This window comes from Pelmatolapia mariae, linkage group LG16_19, assembly GCF_036321145.2.
Source record: "Pelmatolapia mariae isolate MD_Pm_ZW linkage group LG16_19, Pm_UMD_F_2, whole genome shotgun sequence".
Classification (NCBI taxonomy): Eukaryota; Metazoa; Chordata; class Actinopteri; order Cichliformes; family Cichlidae; genus Pelmatolapia; species Pelmatolapia mariae.
This window is the reverse complement of record NC_086241.1, coordinates 5,646,833-5,673,831: the sequence shown is the minus strand read 5'-3', so window position 1 is coordinate 5,673,831 and position 26,999 is coordinate 5,646,833. Positions and strand designations below refer to the sequence as shown.

Sequence of the window (26,999 nt, the reverse complement as noted above, 5' to 3'; positions counted from 1 at the left end):
CTTGCAGTGTTTGCAGTCAGTGTTCTAGTGTTTCCTTTATCCTTCAGTTTACAGAGAAAATATGGCTGATGCTTCTTGTGAGTCTTGTTGCTCTGTGGGACTCTGGGGGAATTGGCAGACATGGTTTCTGGGCAGGGCCAACAAGAAAACAGCTGTCTTTCTCATTACCTCTACTCCAGTGTCACGAACCCCCGCTCTCTCTATATATACACACATGGAATTACCTGGCACTTCTAGCACCTGGTGAACATGGCACACAGCTGTTTCCTGCCACATTGTTGAGGTTTAGATGTCTGTGTGTCAAAACTGGGCTTAGAAAACGATCTTAGATACTATAGGTTTACATTCAGTCATGTATGAGATAATCTACAATTAAGAGCAAAAAAATAAGGTGGGAACTACAGCTCTATCACATTAGCTTTCCTGTTGCTATTTAGTGTTGTCATTCATGATGTTATTCATTACACTGATATACAGATCATATTTGAAAGTGAAAATCATTCTGTTGGAAACCCTCTGTTATTCCTTTGTCTCGCTTCCATGTGGATGAATTATTGGCTCATTTAAAGCCTATTTCACTGATTTATGGCAAATGTGAGCAAATAGCAACTCCCAGGGCTGTAAAGTGAAGCCAGTAACAAATGTCAAAAACTGCATTTCCTCAAATGGCCACTTGGGGCTGTCTCAGAAGTCGAGTCAATCCTGATAGACTCCCATTAAAATTCCAAAGTTTTACAGCACACATAAACAGGTTTAAGACTGGGGGAAAAAGCTATAACTAGCACAAGTAACTGTAAAACTATTCTAAAATCAGTATCCAATTACAGCCACATCTTGCTAATCAAGCTAGATAACCAGAGTTAGCATTAGCTAGTAACAGCCCTAATCGAGCTTTTTGTTTGAATATGGTCCCATGTGGTTTAAAAATTCAAATGACAAAAAACAAGATGGTGACAGTTAAAATCTCAGAGCTGAGGCTCATAAATGCTATGAGGATATGATTGTGGCTATGTCCATCTTTCTAATACAGTCTATTAAATAGATTAGTAGATTATTAGAAGCATATTGATGTTGTTTCTGTGGCAAGAAAATTATTAGATTGTATTAAAATTCGGAATTTTGCTAAGGTGCTGCAGAATAGAGTGAAAAAATAAGGCATTTAAAAGAAATGTTGCATTTTTTTGGTTTAAAATATTGCTCTCTAATCAGATGTCAAGCTGTTGTTTGCATAGGCGATTTCCAAGTTCCTATCGTAAGTCAAGAGGTGTCGACTCCAGATTTCTCTCTAAAATTACACTCCAGATTCCCAGCGATGACCACCTACAGTCATGACCACCCACAGCAGCTATTTCACTTTGGTTTTTATCTTTCTTTGTGTGCTTGTTGCTCAGTATAATTAAAGATGTCAGTAATTGCCTAAGAAATCCATCTAATGTAGTCTTCAAATAAAGTTTCTTGACTTCAGTTTCCCTTTTGAAAAACAATTGTAATAAACTCTATTCTTACTTTTAATTGCCCAGTAAAAAGTGTCCTGTTTGGTGCCCCAGAGACAGCAATAAAAAGGCGCTTTTATGGTCTTTCTTAGTGACCAGTTCTGAAGAAAAGTAGGAGAGAAAAGAAACAAAAAAATCACCTTCAAACAAGCAAAGTCATTTTTCTTATCTCCTCCTTGGCATCTTTTTCTATGAGTCAGAGTAAAGACAGCTCATTTTTTAAGACAGATAGAAAGAAACACTGGAAACTATGAGAGCTTGTGAACATGGGTGTAGTTCTCTCACAGCCACAAAGCCTGTGAGAGGATGGTTATGGGAGAGGGCTGACAAAAGGGGGAGGAAAATTAGGCTCGCCAGCATTCTTCTCATTTAAAGCTGTAACTACACAAAAAAAAGCACTCTCGCAGTCAGGGTTGGGTCTGCTGCTTACAAGGAGAGGTACTCTTGTATTCATGGTGGTGCAGTGATAACCTGAGCAATTTTTTTTTCTTTTTCTCATCCCTTTTCCCCTCGCTTTGCACACAAGGACAGCTCATGTCTTTCTTATAGACATGGAGAGCTTTGTGCATTTAAGGATTTTCCTTTTTCTGTTGGTCTCCGTTGCTCAGGTTTTGATTGTTTCATCTCAGACCAGCGGTAAGTGACCCACATCAGCTGCTTATGTTAACACCTATTGTTGTTGGTGATAATGTGTGAAGGTACTGGCTTCAGATACTGGCTTGGACTTTTTGTGCAGGCATGAAAAAACTTTGAAGTACAAGTTAGGCTTGGTTGTATAGACTTATGTTGATTATTATTAATATTGCAGAAATGTAATTAAGTGGCATTTTGATTTAGGAGAAGCTATTTTAGATAGACGGGGGTTTTGCTGGATTGTTGAATATTCCTTGCACATGACAACTTAATTTGCCCCACTGACTTGTTCTGGTGTGGATGAGAAATGTTTCCAGCCCACTGAAGAGTCTGTTTCAGGCTTAAAGATGATTAATACGAAAAGAGAATCTTGTGGATTATTTGCTAAAGGCAAAAAAAGAAGCTCTGCATGTCAGAAAACAGTCCAGTGGAAATCTGTCAGTGATTGCGAGTGATGTCACCCTGAGGCAGTGAAAATGTGCAGAGCAGGGAAATGAGGACCTTTGTGGTATTACATTACTCCTGCACGACTCTACCACTTTGGAAGATTCATTAAGCGTCACCACAACCCCCACCCCTGCCCCCTTACATTGTACATCTGTGAAAAGAATTTCAGCTCGCGCCTTTGAGGGAACACATGCTACATGTTAATTCAGGGCAGATGTGAGGAGCAGAGATGCTGCTGGAGTCACTGAGACTGTGGGGCTGCTGATGTCTCCAGCTGGCAAAGCTGCGACCTGGAACACCTGAGAGTTCTTGTTTTACTTGAACCGCGCTTCCAGCCATTTTTTTTCCTCACTGGAGTGTTTGATGTCTTGTGTCGTCACAGGGACTGATTTATTCTCCTTGTGATGTCATGGGGCACACTGAGCACTGGACTGCTGTTAGAGTGTGTAATTAAAAAGAAAAGCTATTTTTCCTTTATATAATTAACCAAAATGAGTTGTTTTTTCTCTTTGGGTTCAGTTTCATGTAAAGCTGTGGTGTGATAGTTGGACACTGGATAGAGTGCCACCCTGTGGTGAAAGCAGCATGTGTATACTTCATCTGCACCAAAGAAATTTAACACAAACTCTAATGCTGACATTTGATGATCAGTGCATTTAAACTGAATTAAATATACAAAGAGATCCAGCTGTGCACAGCTGCACGTTTATGCCGTTTGTTCTCTATACCTCCTAGAAGCTATGTTTAAGCATCTCACTACCCTAGCTGGTTAAATCTCACTTTCCATATTTGTTCATATTCAGCATTACTCGATCTTGCATGCTTTTTTTTTTCCATGGAACATAGGTGGGGGGAGATGGTTGCATTTCAACCAAATAAAAACTTTGGAAAGTCCATGGTTTTTGTTGACTAAGGGAAAATGTGGTTCAAGGCCCTGTGGAACAATATACTTGTGTCTTAATGAGGGGGGCTTTAAAGAGACAGTGACCAACTCTGCTTGTATGGGTTTTGCATGAGAGTCATTACATTTCATGTTTTTAACAACTGTCTGCAGCAAGACCTAAAACTATTTCAGTTTGCCTCTACTGTCTGGAATGACTCATGTAAGAACTCCTGAAGAACATGAGATTTTTAGCGTTGCAGTAAGATCACTCATTGGGCTAAAATATATCCTTGTGCCAGATTAAATGCATGATTAAAAGGTCAGTCTTTAATTAGGTGTTTTTTTTCCACCAACTGACTGTATATAAAATTTTAATGTAGCCACTGTGAACCCATTGGTTCTTGTCTTGAAGTGTTGAGCTGAGCAATTTGGCCATCGCCATCTTGGGGTTTTGAAACCGGATGTAGCAAATGAGCATTGGGAACTAAGAAACACTTATACAGTAGCAGCTTGGAAAACAAATGGTCAGCCGTAAAGCATTTACATTTGCTAAATCATTAGCTTTATTGTCATTTTGAGCCCAAATAAGAAAGCAATTTAGTAAATAAACAGCATGTTGTATTCAAAGAAACTTGGAACTAACAACAGAGACTGTAAACTCATTAGGAAAGTGGTTACTGAGGTCATAAATCAGGGGAATTTGCCTGTAGATTTCTTCATAATCTGACATTTTGCAATCAGAGGAGCCCCCTGCCGGCCATTAGAAAGAATTCTAAAGAATCTTCAAAAAGCAAATCATCCAATCCAAAAGTTTACAAAGTCAAATTAGAATATTTCCATACTCAATTTAGTTACAGGGAACTACTTTTACAGGGAAACTGCAACTTAAAAAAGTAGCTTGGCAGATGGTCGATGAAACTGTTGTCATACTCTCAGAAACCTTTTGTTAGCCAACATTTTGATTTTTTTGAGAATTAAAAAAAAGATAGGACACTGAGGTTACTGAAAATCAAACACAATGCTTTGAAGACAAAAAAACATGTTCAAAGCAAATGTTGAACGTTTTAGTTGATACAGCTCTAGATTAGAGACATGTGCCTGCACATGTGTGGAAAGTTTTCTGCATAAGAACATGGTTTGGAAAATGAGATCAAGGAGCAGACTTTTAGCTCACACTTGGAAATGGTGACGCCAGCACAGATCACCAGGATAAAAGAAAATATATAGTGCAGGCCTCAAAGAAAAACTACAACCTGTGCTGGAAGAAACAGACGTGTTCAGTAATATTTGGAGGAAAGTTTAAGGATGTGAACATGGAAAAAAATAGCAATAAAATACTGATTCCAATAACAAGAAACAGCAGTCTGTGCCCAGAGTTTTAGCCAAGGACAGAAATCATGCATTTGTCTGTGTGTGTCTGTGTTCATGTGTGTGTGAGACCACTCCTTCCAGACACTGACAGAGCTGTAAAACGTCTTCAAAGATGGCACTTTGCACCTTACATCAAAGAAACTGAACACCCAGTCCTCATGACACCGCTGGCTTACTTTGAGTGTATTCGCAGTTACATTTGTCTCATCATCACCAGCTTTTTCATTTCCATCACAGCCAAAATCTTAAAGCGTCTCCAAGCATATTTTTTCCTCTGTTTGAGAGAAACCATTAGCACAAAGCAAAAATCTGGTACTCCAGATCAGCAGACCAGCATGAGGTCACCCTGCCTCCTAAATTGGTTCCAGTTGTTGTTGCCACATCAGTGACATCGCAACAAATGGGCTGTTTTCTACTAAAGCTGAAACGTCCAAACATGTGAATTCAACCAGGTCCACAGACGGCTTTGATTAGAAACACATGCTGCATTTTTGAGCTATGACTTGATTACACGCCTTCTTCTACCAGAGTTAAAGGCAAGACAAGGGGAGGGGGGGGTCAGCCTTACCAGGTTGTACATTGTCTTATATTGTTTCAGTTACACGTTTGAGGAGGTGTTATGTCGACTGATGTGAAATGTCAGACTGTAAACCCGGGATGTGTTGGTGGTAGAGACAGTGGAGCTGATTAGGAGTTTTCATGCAGGGATGCACCATGGGAACTACTTATAAACCAGAGTATTGCAGTCAGAAAATGGAGGATTGGGGAAAGGATGACTTCCAGATGTTAAAAAAGTCTCTTTGGCACTACTTGGAATATATAAAAAAGTCTTATTTGGAAGGGAAGGAAGTTAAACGGCCAATATAAAACAGTGTGTCAGTGTGGCTTTAGGTAAACTGTGAGCCACTAAGTTTTACATCTGTCAACGCTAAAGACACCCTAAACAGTCTGAGGGGGACAGCCCATCTCCCCTGTCTTTACAGGTTCAAGTTAAAGTAGCTATTTGTTCCAAGGCCGTGCAATTATGGCTCCTCCTAACAGGTTTCCTGCCGCTTGATTGTCACTTGCACGCCCATCTGTCCTGTGATCCTCTCAGTTTGTCTATGTAGGAGGAGGATGAGAGGACAGACGGTAAACACAGAACAGGCTCGTTTCCCCAAATGCTACAATTGTCCTAATTTAATTATAATTGACACTGAGCCCTACGGTAGTCACAGAGGAAGAGCTTGGCCACTAATTCACAAGTTGTGTGTCACAGTTGAATAAATAAAGCTAATTTTAATTCATGTTTATACTGTGTTAAATATAGTTGCAAAGCACTACAAAGTGTAAAGCTTTAAAATTAAAGGTGCACTGTGACTTTATCAATGTTAGGATTGCGTATATAGAGCATGAAAATCCAAGCACATTTCATGTGATCCACTATCTACTCCTTTTCATTACTTTCTGTTATATACACTTACATAGCCTGAGTTTCAAATAATGAGGTCAGCATTATTTACAAGTTTGATCCAAAAGCCCAAGCTCTTGGATGCTTTAACATCAGCAGTTATTTCTACTGTCTGAATGTTGTCATACATAGTCCTGTTTGAGCCTTCTGACTGGAAGGGTCAGCTAGTCAGAAGAGCTGGGTCATTGAGAGGGTGACCTTATAGAGACAGGAGTTTAAATGGCTGCTTTCATGAGGTGGCTGAACTGAGTTGGTTCCAAATGATTGAGCTGAGTGTTATTTTAAACTATGAATCATGCTAAGTTACTTTTGTGAAGTCAAAGAATAAAAATATGGAGCTGGAAGTATAATAAGTTCACCTTTTTCATTATAATTATTTTATTTGTTAGGTGGCACACAAAGATGTTAGATTTATAGTGTGCACATAGTATGTGATCATTTATAATACACATAAAATGCTAAATAATTTTCATTCAACTGGTCTACTTATCCTGAGTAATGTTTGTTTGTGGTAAACATGAACCATCCATCCAATTTCTTGCTGCTTATCTGGGTTTGAGGGCAGCAGTCTATGCAGAGAGGCCTACAACTCCCTCTCACTGATGTGTTCCCAAGCTAGCCAAGAGATGTGATCTCTCCAGCATGTATTGGGTCTGCCCCAGGGCCTCCTCTTGGTAGGACATGCTAGAAATACCTGTCCTAGGAGTCATCTGAGAGACATCCTAGTCCAGGGGTGTCCAACTCCAGGCCTCAAGGGCCGGTGTCCTGCAGGTTTTAAACACACCTGAATCAAATGATTAGTTCATTACCAGGCCTCTGGAGAACTTCAAGACATGTTGAGGAGGTAATTTAGCCATTTAAATCAGCTGTGTTGGATTAAGGACACATCTAAAACCTGCAGGACACCGGCCCTTGAGGTCTTGAGTTGGACACCCTGTCCTAATCAGACACCCAAGCCACCTCGCTTGGCTCCTTTTGATCTTAAAGAGAGCAGCTCTTTCTTGCTGCTTGTACCTGTGATCTCATTCTTCCGGACACTATCCAAATCTCATAACTACAGGTGATGTTAAGAGATCGACCGGTAAATGCAGAGCTTTGCTTTCACACTCAGCTCTCTCTTCACTGCAGCAGATTGGCGCAGCATCATAAGGAAACGGAAACTTTTCAATTTTAGATTTCTATTTTAACAATTTTTAAAAAAAAAAAAAACTAAAAAAAAAAAACCCAAGAAGTTTCTTTTACAAATCTGGAGATGTGAAGTTTGTAAGAACACATGATAATAGTAGTCTAAAGATTGATTTTCATTTGGAAAATGGAAAATCGAGGCTCCATCCTTTCAGTATGTGTCAAAAAATGTTTCATGTTGTGTCCAATCATTCTCAGTCTCTCTGTCTCGTGAGTTCCCCGGCTCCACGTCACTTCAGTACTAAACTGCAGGAGCAGGCCTTTTAATTGGTCATGAAAGTAAAGATTATAAGCTTTCAGGCAAACATTATCTTTCTCGACAATTAAAAAGTAATATAGTCCATCACAAAATGCCAGGAAAACAAACATGGCCTTCATGATAATGCTTTTGAGCAGTCAGCCATTGCTGGTGCGTAGCCTGTTCAGCGAGTGTTGATACAGCTGGTTGTAGTTTTTCCTGCAGATCAGGGGGACTTTTACCCTCTGGAGCTTATCCTCTGCAGGTTGGCAGGGCTCAGTGTAATGTAGCACTCCCTCTGTACATGTTCTCTGTCTCTCCTCTGGTGACTGTTTAAAAGCTGCTGTAGTAGCTTTCAGGAGATGTTACATCCCATCTGGAAACCTTTCTTTGTCTGTGGTGAAGTGCTCCGGTCCAGGTAATGATTCTGTAAAATCACACCACAGTTGCCGTGGAGGGAATCAGTTGATTGTCATAACGGGAAATGCAAAAAGATCTTAACACATGCAATTTCAACTTCTCCTACAGTTTTAAATGAAACATTTTAAAGTCAAAATTACCTTAAGCCTTAAAATGTGATTTTAAGGCTGACGGAAAGCTTTTAGAACTGAAGAAGCTGTTTGGATGAGAGCTGAAGTGACTTCAAGGACTTACAAAAGACATCTGGTTGCAGTAAACTCAACCACTTAAGTCTACCATGACCTGGATGACTATGAACTTACAGAAACAAATTCTAAAGTCCTACCATGACTTGTTTGAATGCCACAAAATGGTGACAGTCGGCCATAATTGCAGGTTTGCGGCCCGACCCAAATTCTAAGCTGAGGCCTGACTGTGTATATATTACGACTGAAGAGGGTGACTGAATGGTGCTACATGGGTTACAGGGGTTAGCAGTGTGGCCTAAGACATGCTGTTAACAACTTGTTGGACAGCTGACTTCACAGTGAAATGCCTTATATATGAGCAGTGCTTTGAGGTACTTTTCCGTCCAGGTGGTCATAAAACTGCAGCAGCTGCAAATACTGAAGATTACTGCGTTTCACTGAAAACAATCATATTAAATTGTACGTTACACAAATAATTAAAAAAAAATTGTTATGGAAGCTTTTTTTCTGAATGCCTTGATTCAGTTTGATCACATAATTTGGAGTTAGTTTTATGGCAAATAAATGAAATTGCAAATTCAGAATTGATTTCAGCAGTTGCAGTAGAGAACGAAGCCATAAACCTATCAGAAAAGGTACCAAGGTCATTAGGATCATTTTCTCATTGGCAGCTAATCTCACTTCTTTTTGCAGCCAGAGGAGCTGACCTCCTGTTGGCCATTAGAAAAAATGCAGGCATTTCCACACTGGATTCACTTTTTCAGATCTGGCAGTCATGTGACATGTGACAAAAGGTTTTCACACGTTGCACTAGCCAAGTAAAATTCTGATACACAGAAAACAATTTCTTCAAATTACTGCTGCTCATGGTGGTCCTACAAGCTGCTGAATCATTGGGTACACTTAATTTTCCACAGGATTGCAGGGACTCCTGTGGAAAACTTCTTTTTCACATATTTTTGTACACAACATTTGTACTTAAGTTAGTTTCAAAGACAAAAGTACTGCTATAAGAACTCGTCAGCAGTATCATATTATTAAGTTTTCTTGGGGTTGACCAGCAAGAGTGCTAATAAGCATGTAAGGATTTGAGAATTAGACTGTTAGCAGCTGGAAAATTTCCACCGTCTCAGACTTTTGCGAATCGATTACAATCTTTCTGGTGTTTTGTCCGGCCGAGTGGATTTTAACTCTTTAATGTGAGGGCCAAACTGAGCTCCTCTTCTATTGGATTTTGATGTGAATGTTAAGAAGAGTTCCAGCACACAAAGGGTTTGTATTTTCTAATCATCCCATCAGAGGGTATGGTTTTTATTGAAGTGTCGTCTATGATTAAAGTCATAGTTTGTTCAGCAGATGCATGAATTATCTGGGAGCAGCAACAGAAACGAAGAAGACTTGCTAAGTGTTGACTGCAGAAAAAAGTAAGACTGACTGGACTAATAAAATTCTGCCTATTTAAGACTTTCTTTGTTTCGCGACATTTCTTCTTTAGGCTATTATGTGAAGAGCTCACAGCAGGTCCAGTGGGGTAGTGAGTTTTTTGGTAAAAAAGAAGGGAGCATTCTTTTAACACAATGTGAAGTCTGTGCCGTCCACTGGCCATAATGCCCAGCCAGTGTTCCCAAACAGACACGTCTCACATCGAGCCAGACCAGTGAGATGTGGAAATGTCTGCTTGTTGTTGGTGACTCATCGCCACCATTTAACCTCAATGGTTTTAGCAAATGGGTGAAATGCTTTTGCAGAGAAGTTGCCAAAAGAGACAAAGTTAATGAGAATGAATTAAAGTGGTGAAGCCAATGTTAAATATTGGAAAAAAAAATCTTTGCTGTATTCTTAGTGTCAGCCAGGAGCCTTTACGCATCAACCGTCTTTACTGCTTCACCATTCAGCTGTTTACAGCACACTGAGGAAAGTTAGTATATTTCACCCAGAAGAACAACAAACTCACATGCTGGCGTGGTAATTTACTCTGTGCTAGCTTTGAAATTATATCCATATGAATAACATTAAAACTGCCATTTTGCATTTTTGTAACGCTTCAAATTAAAAAGAAAAGCAACGCAAACACAAAGGCTGGTGTGGGATAACCGGGTAATTCACGTGTTAGATATTTTCCACTCAGGTTTCACTTGATCAGCCATATGAGATTCAAACAAATAAAGGTTTACACAGCTTGAAGTCTGCTGTGCATCATGCCACTCTCTATTTACTTAGGCTACATAAGAGCACTAAGTGGAGGATTTGAGCCTTTTTTTGAGTTTTATTCAGTTGCATGCTCTTTCTTGTTTCTAAGCTTTTTTCCTGGTGTGGCACAGTGTTTAAAGAGAAGGGAGGGGTAAGCTTTAAATACAGAATCTTTTCATCGTAATTTTATATCTACAGTATTAGGAGAGGGGCATTGAGGGGGGAAGAAAAGTCCTGGCACAGCTGCGGATCAGAGAGGAAGGAACAGAGAGTAGAGGAGGAGGAAGAGGCAGGGACAGGGGATAAGAAAGGGAGTCTGAAAAGAGAGGGAGAGAAAAGAAAGAGAGGTGAGAATGTGAAAGGCAGAAGAAGTGAGAATGAGGGGAACCCCGGAGGATTGTTTGGGACATGTGATCAACAGCAGATACCTCCATGTGTATGTTGCAACAGACTCCAGTTTAAGAGTTAGGATAAATGAATTTCCTCTAGAAAAGTGGTTGTTGTTGTTAATTGTGATTAACGATCTGAAGACAAGACAGACCTGAGATTACTGCAAATATGTTCTTTTTCATAATGGAACTGAAAAATTGGTCAGCTGGTGATTTGTTCCACATCTGTAAAGCAAAACACTTCATTGTAATTTTATCTGGTGGGAGACCGCCTTCGAGATTTCTGCGACTCACAGCTGTCTATGACATATTGGATAAAGTATGCATCTGTTACTGATAGAGGGGAGGGCTTTAAGCAAACAAACTGCAGCAGAACTGCCAAGAAGTGATTCGCTGCTAGTGAAAAACGTTTTTCATTGGTTGATGCAGTTTTTGGTGTTTTGCCATAATGTCACAAGGACCTGGGTGGGAATATTCCCTTCATACTTCTCTCATTAGAGAAAATGGGTCACTGTGAAGTGTATCTCAGAGCATTTGCTTCCGAGTAGATTGAACAATAATCTTTTTGTCAGTCAAGATCTTCAAAAACAGGAGAACATTATTTCATGTGCTTCGTCCTTTAAAAATTAGTAGAGTAATGCTGCTCATATACAGTTTTTCTTATCTAAGCCTCTTTTGGCAAGACACGTGTATGCCAGAACTGAACCCAAGGCCGTATTAGCATGTATTAGAGGTTCTGATTGGTTGAGAGCTTTGGATTCACTCTTAGTAACTGCACAGTTTAATATACAGGGTGGGCCATTTATATGGATACACCGTAATAACATGGGAATGGTTGGTGATATTAAAGTCCTGTTTGTGGCACATTAGTATATGTGAGGGGGCAAACTCCTCAAGATGGGTGGTGACCATGGTGGCCATTTAGAAGTCGGCCATCTTGGATACAACTTTTGTTTTTTCAATAGGAAGAGGGCCATGTGACACATCGAACTTATTGGTAATGTCACAAGAAAAACAATGGTGTGCTAGGTTTCAACGTAACTTTATTCTTTCATGAGTTTTATCTTTGGGGTCATCTGAAGGCAATTGTCTATGGTGTGAAGATACGAGATGTGCAGCACCTGAAACTACGGATACTGATTGCCTGTGCTGGCATTTCTCCTGCGGTGTTGCTATCAGTGTGTGAAGAGTGGGAGAAGAGGGTTGCATTGACAATCCAACACAATGGACAGCACATTGAACACATTTTATAAGTGGTCAGAAACTTGTAAATAACTCATGAAAGAATAAAGTTACGTTGAAACCAAGCACACCATTGTTTTTCTTGTGACATTACCAATAAGTTTGATGTGTCACATGGCCCTCTTCCTATTGAAAAAACAAAAGTTGTATCCAAGATGGCCGACTTCTAAATGGCCACCACCCATCTTGAGGAGTTTGCCCCCTCACATATACTAATGTGCCACAAACAGGACTTTAATATCACCAACCATTCCCATGTTATTACGGTGTATCCATATAAATGGCCCACCCTGTAGTTTAATCAAACATGTTTTATATGTATGTAAAATCAGCTTTACCTTGGGTTACTTGTTTAACCTTCAACTACAAAACTATACCCTCTTCATTGAGCAGATTTGATAATGCAAATTATGCATTGTGCAACTATGCACATTTAATTCAGTCAAAAAGCAAATAATAAAAATGGGCCTTGAACGAGACTTTAACATTAGCCACAGTTAAACTGGTGTTTTGTACCCATGGGATGGCCGCTGGGCAAAAGGAGCCAGCACCACAATGTGACCAAAACATCACAGAAAATGAACAGATGTGGCAAAATCACAAGTAAAGGTGAATGAGTACAAAAAAGGAGCATGTGCATATTACAGAAATATATATCTGCAGCAGAGACACTTTCAGGGATGCCACAAGGGTCAAGCTCAGCCACAGTCCTGCCTCTTTAACTGATCTCAGTGATAGCTGATGGATAAACAGATTTACGGACATTCAACATGTTAAAAATATGAAAGAAAACCAAAATGTGTTTTCCAGACCAGTATTAAAATAATAAGTAGAATAAAACAGAATAACACTTAATAATAACTTAAAAATCATATAGTAACAAAAACACATACATGAACTGATAAAGTGCAGATGAAAACTCATGGCACTGAGTTCACTCAGCCTTGTTGTATGGGCGTTGAGGCTACGCAGGCTTCTGCCTGAGGGAGAGAGGGTAAACAGTTCATGGTCTGGGTGGAAGGGGCCTCTCATGATGTCCAGTAGCCTGATTATGTATCTGTCAATATAAATGCCCTCTGAAGATTTTCACCATTCTTTACAGCACCTTCTTGTCAGCTTCAGAGACAACCCATGTTGTCAAGAAGCTCTGCAGATTTTCATGCTGTGTTGGTCTTAGTATCATGTCTGTTGTCACAGATTTCTGCTCAGATCTGTCTATAGTTTCTCTTTTCCAAAACTGAAAGTTGCCAGGGCTGTGAAAGCGTTAATGCCTTGCACACCAATTGCTGTCTAGCTAGAAGGTTCACATGAATGGAGAAGACAGAACTTCGGACATTCAAAAACATATTTTAAGATGTTTAAAGGGAAAAAATAAGATCAGTCAATATACAGAAATGAATGGCTCTATTTAAAAGGGAACTTCTGCCATCAAAGTGTATAAAAGGCTTCATAGAAATTCAGTGCGGATTTCAGTTATCCTTCTAAGAATGCTTTGATTTACCTGTTGTTGAATAATTATAGTTATTCATTTATTTGCATAACCAAACCCAGACAGTCTGGCTCCAGCAATTTCATAGATACAACCTTCTGGAGAGAGAACCATGTGGCCAGTCCTGCCTTGACCTTATCACCCCTTTTTGTCTGTGCCTCCAAAAATGCAAACTGCAGTAACTTCAAGGGCTTCATTTGGCAATAAAGAGAAAGTGATAAATTCTGTGTGTCGCCCCTGGGCTTTTAACCTGAGTGATGTCACCACATGAAGGGGGCCTTGTGTTGACCCCCGTCTCCCTGTGCTCGCTTATCTGTCCGATCCTAACAGCAGTCCAGAAAATTACAGTTTCTCTCTCCAGCAACGAATGTGGTTTGTACCTGCAAGGAGCCGATCACTGGAAGCTACCCAAGCTGCCATGCCTCTGTGATTTCAATAACAGATGACTCGAGGAAGTACTTGGAGTACAGCTGAAATAGTTCACATGAATGAAGTCATGGTTTCCATTTCGGAGATAATGCTGAAATAATGTTGGATCAATTTTATCTCAAAATGTTTTGGGGAGGTTTTTGGCCTAAATGTGGGCTCAGACAGTGTTTTCCTTACAGATGCAGATACAGATCTCTGCTTCCAAAAAAACCCCACAAAAACATCTTCCATAACAATGACTGTGTGTCTGATTCTTAGGGCTGGAAACCATTAGTGGAAGTGCATTTCTGTTAATACAATAACGTCACATTACTTTAAAACAAGGTTCCTCCAGCAATGTTTTGAATAGATGATGACTGCACTGAAAGCCTTTACAAAATGCTGCAGCTTTTAAATTTGCTAACATAATAGCTTCCATGTATTTATCTAAAAGTCCTCAAACTTTCATTTTAAAGTGAAAAGGGATTGTCAGGAAAGTCACTAAATGGCCTGGAATTTGTGTTGAAAATAAAACTAAACAGGACAAAAAAACAGGAGCGTGGCAGAAAGTTCATAAAAATACTGTGTCCTTTGATAGGGATGAGGGTAAAGAAAGGGAGATTGGAGAGCTTGAGGGGGGATATGAGAAAACACAGGCTAATGCGAAGGGAAAAGTGGGATTTAAAATGGAGCCTCCGGCAGCTGCGGGGTTTGAGGAGAGGATGCAGCGTCCTTAAACTGCTGTAGCGCAGAGGTCAAACAAAATGTGGACGCAATAAATCTCTCTTGCCTTCGGGCTTGCTGCTTCTCACAAATGCAGAATCCCTTGTAAAAAGAGAGAGGAAAAAAAGAAAAGCCTCAAAGCTCTTCCCCACCTGAAGAATGATAGTGGCTGAACATGTGCATTCCATCTTTTAGCATTTACAAGTCAACATGTGAATTATTGGAAGTGTTTCAAGATGAGATGCCCTTGAAATGTTGCACATATACCAGCAGCTTTGTGTACACTAGATGCAACTTTGTGCAAAACACTGTTGCTGTTTTCTGACTTTTATGCATGTGACCAGCTTAACTATGTGCTGCCCACATTTATCCGTGTTCTTGCATTTTGAAAACGATGCAAAGACGAGGGAGAGAGAGGAGACAGGCATGTTATGCGAGCACCGCAGTCTGCACATGAAAATGCAAACAGATGGGTGAAAATGATGTGAGCTGAGGACAGCGTATTTAAAATTTCACAGCGCGGATTTAAAAATGAACTGTTGTTTAACCCCTACAGTGTTGTCTAACCATGCAGGTCATTCTAGATGAAGTTTTTTATTGGTATCATCTTAATAACAGAGAAATAAACATCAAGAAATCTATAAAAAAGTCAACAGCATCATGTTTTTCTCTGGACTTCTTACCTCTATAATAGACTGTAGGTAAAAGATGGTGACATCAGACCAGGTCACATGGTTTGTGACCTACTGCTTTAAAGCAGTTTTGGTTGTGGTTGTTTTTTGTGTTGTTTTTTTTTGTGTTTGTTTTTTTTCTCGGGGGGTTAGAGGTGTCAGCTAATTTTACTCAATTTACTTAGCAAGGTGCATCGGCAGACTGGGTAGGTGTATAAACACAGACGTCCTAATTAGTGCTAACAAATAATTAAAAAACAAAAACATTCAGACAGACTTCTCGGATGGTCATATTATCCATAGTATTTATGGCTAATATGACAGCATAAACATGAATGAGAGTCTTGAACAAGCCGAGGTGATGCAGGTCAGACAGTGACTGTGTCTGCATACACCTCTCAATCAAAGCAGCCACACATTTTATCATGCAAAATTTTAAGCCTTAATATGATTTACATGAGGTAATTAAAGTTAATTTCTTCTTTAAAGTTGTACATTTAAAGAAGAGAGTCTGCATATCAACTCATTTTTGGAGCCAGCCTGGAGTGGTCATTTTGGGAACAGCAGCAGAGGCTGCCATTTGGAGTCACTCTGGATGTCTGAAGTTCAAGTTGTTGACACTAGCCCATTTCAAATGCAGCAGTAGTTGAATATTTGACCATGAAAACTGATCTTCACAATGTGTCATGCAAGAAAAGATAGAGTTTCCTCTTTGCCCTACACAGACCTGCTGGTTTCATCTGGCAGTACTTTTGGTCTATTTAGTAGATGACAATATCACAAAATCAAAACCTCAGTAATTCTCACAGATAACAGATGGCTAAGTGACTCTAGCAGAAATCAGACCGTAATGGTTAAACAGTCCAGTCATTTGCTTTTCAGTTAAATGTATATAGAAAGAAAAGTGCCTCTATTACAGTCATAATATAATCCACATTGAAAGAGCACTGGGGTATGCTACCAATTTATCAGTGTTGGCAAGTACAGCATTCATCCATCAAGGAGGAGGACGAGGCTAAATCATCCAGAAAAAGGCTCACCCTGCACTCTCTGCTTCATTAAATCCTTTTAATCAGAGGTTTATTAGACAAGTTGCTTGTAAATAAATTTCTCTGGCAGCTGAACCAAACCTTGTAGTGGAACTAAACAAAGAATGGAAGAAGAGCATTAAGAAAACAAGCCAGATACAAATGCTGCACCATTTCATTTGAGTTACATCTACAGTATCTTATAGTTGTCCAAATTCCAGAGTGCACTTTGCTAACATTTGGTTTGCACAAACACAAAGGCCTCAAACACTAGCTTTCTTTGTATTCATGTGTTTTAATCAGACATTGTGAACAAACTCTGCTGGAAAGAAATTTCCTCTCAGTCCTTTTGAGTATACAATCCAGAGTTTATTCCAGCACATCTGGCTGTATGTTCAGTTGATGTAAAACACCAGGGTGCTCTGACCCCTTGTATAAGTTAACTGCCTGCTCTGGTAAACTGGAATGTTTGACATCATCCTTTTTCTTTTGCAGCATACCTGCTCTTATGAGGACAAACCACAACTATTTATTTATATTAACACATTTGAAAAATCTGGTGAAAAAACAACTGTGTTTGTGGCAGTCAGATAATAGTTCCATATACCCTTGATTGTAATTTCGGTGAGGACCACTTTAGTCAAAAGTCGATTCTTATTCCATATGACAATGTGTGCTTTGGGCTTCTGCATATGCTGGAAGCCTAAGGCATACATTCCTGACTTCCATGTACAAACATGGAGCAACAGTAAGACTCGCCAGGACAGAAAAGGAAAAAAAAACTATCACTGACAAAGAAAAGGGTTACCATGCAGTCCTGTGAAGTACTTGCACTTAAATGATCGTGATCAGCGACGATGAGTGTGAGCACCTCTATAAAAGCAGAAGTTTTGGCATTTTGCTGATCTGGAGGATTCGCGCGTGTGTTAATAGAATTCCACAATCTGCCCAAGGATGAAAAGGAGTAGCTGGGATAGTGGTGGGTTGCAAAATGGCTTGCAGAGGCAACTGCAACAGAGGGCAGACTAAAGCAACTTAAATGCTGGGTCCTATGTGAAATTTGAGAAATGAGTTTTATCATCTAAGACATCAGTTCATGTGGGCGGCAGTGTGATCAGCTTTTAACAGCTAATGTACCATGGCAGACCTAAACTAACATTAGGTACAGTTCGTTTTTATGCAGTGTATTATAATTAGCATCAAGAATAAATGCCTCAATGTTTTATATATTTGATCATAAGTCCATTATTGTCCATAATAACTATTCTGTAATATTTTAAGTACATCCGCAGGTGTTTGTGTATTTTCTTTAGCTTGATCAGTGTGCAGCTGGAAGCATCCCGAGAGGACATGAAAACCACACGTTTGACAGGGTGCAAGGATTAAGTGGAAGATTTGATTTAAATCAAACAGCTACACCTGGCAAGGTCAAGAGTCACTTCAAGACTTTGTTGTGCATTTTCACATCCTAATAGCAAGAACGGCCTGTCGGAATGCATCCAGTAAATCTGTCCCCATTCTTATTTTTTGCTTTATCTTTAAATTATAGTCGTTATTTCACAGCAGAAGTCAATGCAGGCAGTTTCAGAGTCATCAGTCAGTGAGATTTAAGACTTGGAACATTAAGAATGATCACACTGTTTGATGGATTAAACATTGATGCTTGTCTTCCTGAGTGTGTTAGAATAAATTTGTCTAAATGATAGGTTATGTACTGCACAATGTTGCCATTTGCAATCAGACATCTGCAACATATTTTGATGCAGAAAAGCTAAAATAAACAAAAGAACCTATGTGGTCACAGCGTAAACTGAACATAATCATACTTAAAGCCACAGTATAAAACAAAGACAGACCAGAACACTAATGCTCATGAAGAAATGTAATCTGTTTGGAGTCAGTGTGAGGACACTGCATTGCACTGTTTTTCAAAAGAAGTTAAGAATTCTTCTGATACTGAGCCAGAAAAAAATTGCCCTTCAATTGACCTTTGACACTGACCTCAGCAAGAGCCTCAGACTGTGCTGCTGAATCCAAGTCTAAAAACCTCACTGTTTAGCAACTTTCATTTTATCATTCTCAACAACTTGAAGTCCTGTAATTATAAAGAATTCTCACTCTTGAGCACGATTTCTGTTGTACAGCATAATTATCTCATTATGATAATGTGCCACAAAGACACAAAGGCACACAACCAGTTTGATAGAAGCGACCCCTGCAGCAAGCTTAAACTGACAAAATGCCACAATGTAAACTCAGTAAATTGCAGATTCAAATTTCCAGCTCTGCCATGGATATGTAACATAAGATGGAGATGAATCCAGTCCAAGGCAACAGAAGCACAAGAGATGAAGACAAGGAGGGGGTGATGTGTACTTCAGCAGGACCACAATCGTCCACTGACTGAACACAGGAAGGGAACAGCTCATAGCTGCGGTTGCCTCTTTAAAAGGAAGAGCCAGTGGAGACGGGGGCCTGTTGATGGAAAAGCCTAGACATGCAATCATTTTAACTTTCCTGGCCCGAGCTTCCTACCCCTCCCTCGAGATTCAGAGCTTTGTTTGTGAAAGCCGAGGTGAAGAGCATGTTCAAACTAGAGTGTTTCTTCAGCTTTCAAGCCCTGTCAGCATCATACGGTAAATCGTGCACACTGCTGAATATTAAACAGACAGGATGCCTTTTTCTGATGTGTTAAAATGCTAGAGGAAATAAAAGGAGGTAGATTGAGGTATAATCACAGGGTGTCGAATCACGTTGCAGCAAAGCACTGTTGACACGAGAGCCAAAACAGTGGGTGTCCTTGTTTTTTTTGTTTTTTTTTTACCTATTATGACTCCATCTCTGGGCTGGGATGGCAAATACCTCAGTCAGTGTTTGTGGAACAGCAACTTTAATGGACAACTTTATCAGTGGACAAGTCGCAGGTTGAGTTAAAGGCCATATACAGCGGGAAGATTTATGTTTGGCTTCGACACTCTGGGTTTTTAGAGCAAGAAAGCACAGTTGCAGCAGAGCCATCCCTCAGCAGCTGTAACTCATCTGCATCTGGATGAGAAATCACAGTTACAGTCCTCATGGTATAAACCATGTCAGCTGCGGCAAGTTACTCTGACTGAAAAGAAGGGCTTGTTCAGAACAAAATGTATGATTTTATAAACTTAACATCAACTGGAAACTATCTTTTAGAAATTAGATGATGCTGTGACTGTCAGTTTAGGCCCTGTACTCATCTTTGTTTTTCTAAAAGAGATCAAGGATCCACTTTTAAATGACTCATCATTTCCATAAGTTCATTTTCTAACCCCTCCATTTCTGGCTGCCATAGCTTCTCCCCAAACGCAGTGTGTTATGAGTACTTCCATATTAGCCAAGGAAAATCCATAAACTATCCCCTTTTTTTCATTCCTCACATCTGCCAAGTACATCACAAAGTAGCTTTCCCAGGTTTTCTCCTGGTGGTTGGTGCGCGTCATGACTTATGAGAAAGGATGTCGGGTTATCTGGCCGATGTCTGGTGAATGATACTAAATGATAGCAGCAGTAGACACGTGAGTCATGTTGAAAAGATCCAGACTCCATGTTTTAAACCAGGAGAGGAAACCGTCTGCCCTGTTAGCTGACTAGTGGAAAGTACAGATCTAGAAGTAGAAAGGGAGCATGCCTTTTCACCGATGTCACAATCAAACCGTGGCGTCTGTGGAAAAGTGCAGAACCTGCAACGAATTAGCTGAAAGGAGGGGAAAAAGTGACCCCCCCCCCCTCCCCCTCCCCCCAACTTCCCCCCTCTTCCTCGGGGCTTGCGGTGGGGTAGTAAAGACCACTCTAAAAACCACACTTCTCTTCCAGTAAATTTCAAATTCTCCCAACACGCAGTGTTTGAAAACTCTCAAACCTCCGCAGGAAAAATTGCTCCCCAGCTCTGTGGCCAACAGCTCTGCCAGACATCCCTGGTTTTATGTCTCTGTATTGAAATGCACTGAAGGTACACACAAATTACCTCCAATACCTTTCAGATAACATTTACCTGAATGGAAATTCAACAGAAGCTTGTTTGAGACTTCAAGTCAAACTGAGTCAGTTAGAAAGAGTTTCTAGTTTGATCTTGTGAAACTGAATACAAGAATATTTTATTTGAAAAACAAACATAAAGTTTTAATTCCAGATATTGAGATCCATTGTTCAAATAATTCCAAGCAGATGAAGAAAAATGTTCCATGTGAAGTATTGCTTCTCATTTTGGAAGACCACCACCACAGTGTGGGATATAACTGGCTGTTGAGAGGCAGGAAATTTCATTTCTGCACTATGTGTGTTGTTAGTGTCGTCAAATACTTTGTGGTCGATTGAACAGCGACATCTGAGAAAACATACCTTCAGGGTGTGTTTGCTAGTTGGAGTGTTGATCCCCTGTGTGCACAGTTGGTTAGGAGAAACAATCTATGGGTGATGGCTGTTGTACCTCGAGGTCATTTGTACTAGCCTATCATGTCTGGCTGAGTGTGCCACTTTTTTTAAATGTAACTGATGTAACTATGGAAAAAATACCAGATTAAGTTCAAAGTGCCCGAATTATGTTTTGGGTTTTTTTGCCATCTTTAAAGTGTTATATAGTTTTTAGTGCAAGGGAGACTGCAAACTACTGAGCTGCCAGAAAAATGTTGTTTCCACACAGCATTCAAAGCCTTTCTTCCATTACTAAATCTGGGATTTAAATAATCCCGGGATAGTGAAACAATGAATGTGTAGATGCCATTTTTCTTTTGCTAATGCTTTAAAAATATCTCAGTCATCAGCAAAGCAAACCAACTGTTAGCACATTACTTGGCTAATGTTGCTAACATTACCATTAGATTTTATTGTGTGGCCACGGGGGAGGTTTTTGTAATAATCAGAATTGTGGAAAATTGAAGGCTGATTTGAAAACAAAGTAATTTAATAATTCTCTAAAGGATACAGATGAAAGTAGATTACAGTGCTACTAATTTTAGAAACAGTAGCACCACTCACTGATTATATTGTACACTGTGTAATTTAATAATTTTTTAAGAAGTCTTTGATGCTAGTTGAAACATGCATGGTTAAACTGCAGTTTTGTCATAGCCCTAACTATGCCCATAAACTCAAAGACTAGAGTTACGATACATAACCAGTGTTGCCTTGACAGAGACAAGGAGAGGATTACATTATACCAAAATACAGGATCAGTAAAGTAAAGTAAGGATGCTATTGCAAAAAACCCCTGGCATTTATTTATATTTTTATTTTTTAAAATTCTGTTCTTTTGAACCACAAGAACACATAACATAGATCTGCACCTGCTTTCATATTGTATATTTGTAGTTCCAGCAGTCATTTGTGATAAAATATATAACTAAAGTAATATCAGCTGGTAGGAAAGAAAACAGCAGCAGTAGTACAGTATAAAGGGGGTCATTCCGCACCATTGTCTGAGATATTACCCAAATCACTGCTTCCCATCCTTGTGAGATTAGATGTAATGAGCTTAAGAGTGTCTGATTACACGGTGCATTTGTACAGAATCCAAGTCCAGTTTCAAAGGTCTCAATGTTGATGGTGGATTGTTGAAGAGTTAAGCAATACTCATATTCTCAAGCTATCATTAACTTGCGTTGATCTTGTAAACCTTCATTTTGTCACAGAAGGTTAGGCTGCTGGACTGCACTGATAGCCATGACTGATCTATTATTAATGGAATTCCCGAAAATATGTTTTTGTTATTAATTACTTGATTTGTCATTTTATTGAATTCTTTGACCATTTTTTATTAACCAAGTTGAAAATCTATAGTGATTTTTTACTGCCTTCAGATATTCATCTCTAGCTGACTTCTGAAAAGTGTTACTTCACATTGAATCAAATGTTGGTATATATGGAACAATCTTTTTGTATTTGATCCTCAAATGTCATCATAGGTGTCAAATTTTCATACTGATCTGACTATAACAAATATAGAGATCATAAAACTGTTTCATGTCAATACCATGAGATGTTCATTAAAGAGCATCTCAATGTGTACTTCACATAATAAGCCAAGTTTTACTTTTGTTTATTGGCATATTTAAGTCTCCCTGTACATCTGTCCTGACAAATACATGTGTGCAAAGTATATTGAGAACTACAGAAAAGCTGAAAGAATGCGTGAAGTGCAACTGATTTGCATTTGGGTCACCTCTTTGCAACTTCCTGCATCCTGCAGCTGGGTAACCTGACTTACCTGCTGTCTAAAGCTCAGAGCTGCCACCTGCTGTTTATATCAGGAACAGGTAAAGGTTTCAGAGTGTCTGCAGACCTGAAAGACTTGGGCTCATGTTTACAGAACATGCCAGATGTCTGTTGACGCCAGACAAACCACATCTGCATTTCTTTCTCTCTTTTCTGACTAGAACTCTTTTTTTATACTATTTATTAATATTTGGGGGGATTTTTAAGAATAACAGTTTGTATTTAGCTGGCAGCATGCTGCATTATTAACGAATAAACAGCTGTTTGTTAACTCATAACGCAAACTCTGAACTAAATTGAATAATTAGCTTTATGGGAGAAACTCATAGGCGGCTGCAGGTTTTTCTCTTTTGAACAAGAGTCAAGTTTCTGAGACGCTGCTTCTGGAGGAAATGATCTCATGTCTAACTGCTGGAGACTTTACCCCGACAGCAAATCACGTTTTCCAGACCCTTTTTTCCCTCTCACAGTGTGTGCAGAATATGGTGGAAACCTTGTTTGCACATTTAGAAGTACTTTGTGTACACACTGAGCCATCCTGACCTTATGAGCAATGAATACCGGGATAGGCCACAGCGTACGGTTAGGTGTTTCAAAACCAAGATTTTTTTCCCACTGCAATCTTCATTATTAAAATGCTTGGTTAAAAAAAAGATATCTTCAATTCAGGAATTTCTCTACAACGTCCTATTATAAAACAAGAGCTGTTCTTCAGTGGTTTTGCTTTGTATTCAACTGACACAAATTCCACCTTCCAGGAGATGACATGGAGTGCACGGCAGACGGCCAGGTGTACACAAACAGGGACATCTGGAAGCCAGAGCCATGCCGGATCTGTGTTTGTGACAACGGGCAGGTCCTGTGCGATGAAATCCAGTGTGACGATCTGAGTAACTGTGAGAAGATGTACATCCCAGATGGCGAGTGCTGCCCCGTGTGTCGGACTGACTCATCAAGCAGCGGTGGGACGGGTAGTTTTGGTGAGCCTGAACCTTTTGTCTGCGTTTGTGGAATTGAAAAAGAATGGGGTTTTTTTATTTAATCTGGTTGGTAGAAGACACGGTGATTCAAAGAAAGGCCTTCTCAGGTCTTTATCACGCTTTAACACAAATTTAATCCCAAAGAGAGGGCAAGAAATTAAACAGCATCGATTAAATAAACCAAGGAAATCTTCCCTACCATGTAGTTCAAAGCTTTCAGAAATAAAAGCTATAGCAGCAAATTGTTTGGGTTTTTTAGTTTTGACAGGCTGCCAAATAAATAATCTACTGAGATGATGTATGAATTACTGCTGCCAGCAGCCTGCTGCACATCAGTAACCTCACACTAAGAATGACTGACAACCGATTAATTGCGTTACTCGACTATATGCTTTTGACTGACCTGCATGTTTATCCCATAATGATTAATGAATTTCTTTGGAGCTGTTTCAGTATATGCTGCCTACTGAGTTGTTACACTGATGATTTGTCTGCATATTCCTTACATGTTTCTTCCTTACAATCTTTCTATGCTTCCTCCTATAGATGGGGGTAGAATTTACAAGGTAGGCCAGTTTTGTGAGCCTATACTTTATCTTCGCTCTGACTTCCACTGTCATGTCGTGTGAGTCTGAAAGTTGTTGTCACTTCTTATTGTTTGCGCAGGGTCAGAAGGGAGAACCTGGAGATGTTCCAGTTGTAAGTGTTTCCTACATTTAATCCTGCTTAACTGACAATTTTAAGTCCAAAAAACATAGCAGGATGAAACTGATGTGTTTGATGGTTTCCCTGCAGGTGACTGGTATCAGAGGCCGCCCTGGACCTATGGTGAGCATCTTTTTTCTTTCTTTACCGGCAGGATTTACCAAAAAGAACATTTCTAATGTTCATCCACCACAGTTGACACTAGATGGCATGAGAGGACAACCGCATCCTGCATAACTTCACCTTAAAAGGAGGTCTAAAAAGCAGGATAGGCCTCCAGTCAGCTGGGTCACGGTGGCATTTCAAGCCGTGCCAAGCATGCTCGTTGTTTTGATGTTACTGCAGAAGTGTCAGGGTCACATTTTTTTATTTATTCTTCTTGTCTATTCTGACAGGGACCTCCCGGCTCACCAGGAGAAAGAGGACCACACGGACACAAAGGAAGGCCTGTAGGTCACATCAACAAGCATTCACAGACAACTTAAGAACAGAATATAAAAAGCATGAAGATAGGAAGATAGAAAATCTGACCTTTTCCTGTTACCAGCCAGAGCATCACATCCTTCCTCTCGTTATTTTCTGTCAGGACCTTTAGAGAACACTTGGGTTTGTACAAAATAACAAACCACAGCAGTATTTGTTACCTTAATCAAGACAACACCATCACTTTATTGTGTCTTTCTCCATTACACTACGGCAACACTAACAATATTTATCATCTTGCATCATATGCAAGCTATAAATAAGGACGTCATGTCTGTATTATCGGATTGAAACACCCCCTTCGCTATAATTCACATGACATTTGAGCTTTTTGATTACTGGGGTCATGAGAATGGATCCTCACTAACTCACTCAGCCCATTCGGTTCAAGGACAAGTGACTAACGGTCAAAAAGTGATGTAATGTGGAAATTTGATCTATGATGTGCTTAGCAAGCAAAGACGTGGCAGCATGATGAATGAATGTGCTCTGCTTGGTGGAGTTTCAGCAGAGTTGAGGGCAGCATTTTGCTGGTGATTTATTAATACATAACCAATGGTTTTCCTGTTGCACACGCTTTACAGCTCGCGGTTCATAAACAAATGAAAATTAAGTTTAGGTACATCTGTTTTATTATTTTCTTATTGAAGTCAGTGACATGTTCTAGAACACCTTCTGGCTTTACTGACTAATTGATTGGTCTTCATTTCCATCTTTACAATAAAATCCAAATAAGAGCTGAAACCCACTGCTGAAAGGAATAAATCAATGTCAGAGTGTGAGCAGTTTTAAAAATACTTTTTAAACAGTAAATTAAACTCTCTCTCGTTTACTCTCCAGGGAATACGGGGCCCTCAGGGCTTTGACGGAGAGCCTGGCATACCAGGTCAGCCTGGTGAACCAGGACCTCCAGGACATCCATCACACCCAGGGGTGAGCCAATAAACAGAAACACTAGAGTTTAAACTGCAGGCATCTGTGTGAAGCCTTACATGGTAAGCTAACCTGCAGTGTTTTACCTGCAGGGCCTGGGAGCCCAGATGGCTGGAGTGACTGACTCAAAAACAGGACCCATGGCCATGTTGAGTGGCTCCAGGGTAAGAGCATGACAGCACTAATATGGACCGACCTTAACTGGATGTTTAATTAAATCCTTCAGCTGAAAACCACCAAACTGACACACCTATTTATCTAAAAAAATTTGCTTTGTTCCTGAGTGGATAACTTTTTTTCCCCACTTGAAGCTTTGGCAGAAAACTTTGGCACCAGTCTAGAACAGGTGTTCTCATTTCTTGTAGTTTCCCTAATACGTCTAGTACTTAATTAAATAAAGCCCCAAGCTCCAATAAAGCTCCTATGTTTTGCTAATTATGGATAAAATATAATTAAATAATGGTGTTATATTTTCATTAACTCTATTACTTTGCAGTTCCAAATCTTCTGGGAGTGCCTTCGTCTTTTCTGTCTCACTCTGTATCTTCCTCTTGTCCAGTCTTTGGCAGTTTCTAAAAGAAAAATGAATAGAGCCACTTTTGAAATTTCTTTTCACTTTGGGTTTGCAGCCTGTCCAAACAATGTGACCTGCAGGAATTAAGATATGAAAAGATGTGGTTAAAATGCATGTGTGTGCAGTAAACTTTGTCATTGAATTATGAAATAGTGCCTCTTCAAAGTCATAAAAAGGTTTAATTAAATAAACCTTCTTATGGCAAAAATTTGATCATTAGTCACTTTATTCAGCGTTTCCAGACATGCATATGGTGCATATTTTATTAAGCACTTTAACTGTTCACCGTTGCATTTACGCCAATACTGAAAGGTCAGAGTTCACATATCGTCTTTGCATCATTTAAAGTTCGTCCCATGTCAGTTTGTTGTTTTGCTGTAATGTTCCACTTTGATCCCAATAATAGGAGAAGACAACAAGCTAATGCTACTGTTACTTACTTGTGGATTAGGGCTAATTTATGGTGATGCATTGGGGTCAGTTTCCTTCTGCAGCAACGACATCAAGAGAAGCAATAGGGATGCCATTCACTTCCATAACGTCCACTATGGATTCTGTCTTATTTGCAGAAAGAATAAAGTCATGAGACCAACCATAACAGCAAGATACTGAACCCCAAGTTGCTCTGCGTTC

General features: G+C 39.7%; 1 protein-coding gene across 1 annotated transcript in view; it reads left to right on the top strand.

Annotated features, from left to right (window-relative positions):
• The first annotated feature begins 1,891 nt into the window (after nt 1–1,891).
• The window catches only part of col5a2a (collagen, type V, alpha 2a), a 42,860-nt gene continuing 17,752 nt past the window's right edge, over nt 1,892–26,999 (top strand). The window contains exons 1-8 of the mRNA XM_063497374.1: nt 1,892–2,129; nt 23,450–23,671; nt 24,218–24,237; nt 24,338–24,370; nt 24,467–24,499; nt 24,772–24,825; nt 25,700–25,792; nt 25,885–25,956. Of these exons, the coding sequence (XP_063353444.1) occupies nt 2,045–2,129; nt 23,450–23,671; nt 24,218–24,237; nt 24,338–24,370; nt 24,467–24,499; nt 24,772–24,825; nt 25,700–25,792; nt 25,885–25,956 (612 nt within the window). The 5' untranslated portion in view covers nt 1,892–2,044. The remainder of the gene's footprint in view (nt 2,130–23,449; nt 23,672–24,217; nt 24,238–24,337; nt 24,371–24,466; nt 24,500–24,771; nt 24,826–25,699; nt 25,793–25,884; nt 25,957–26,999) is intronic.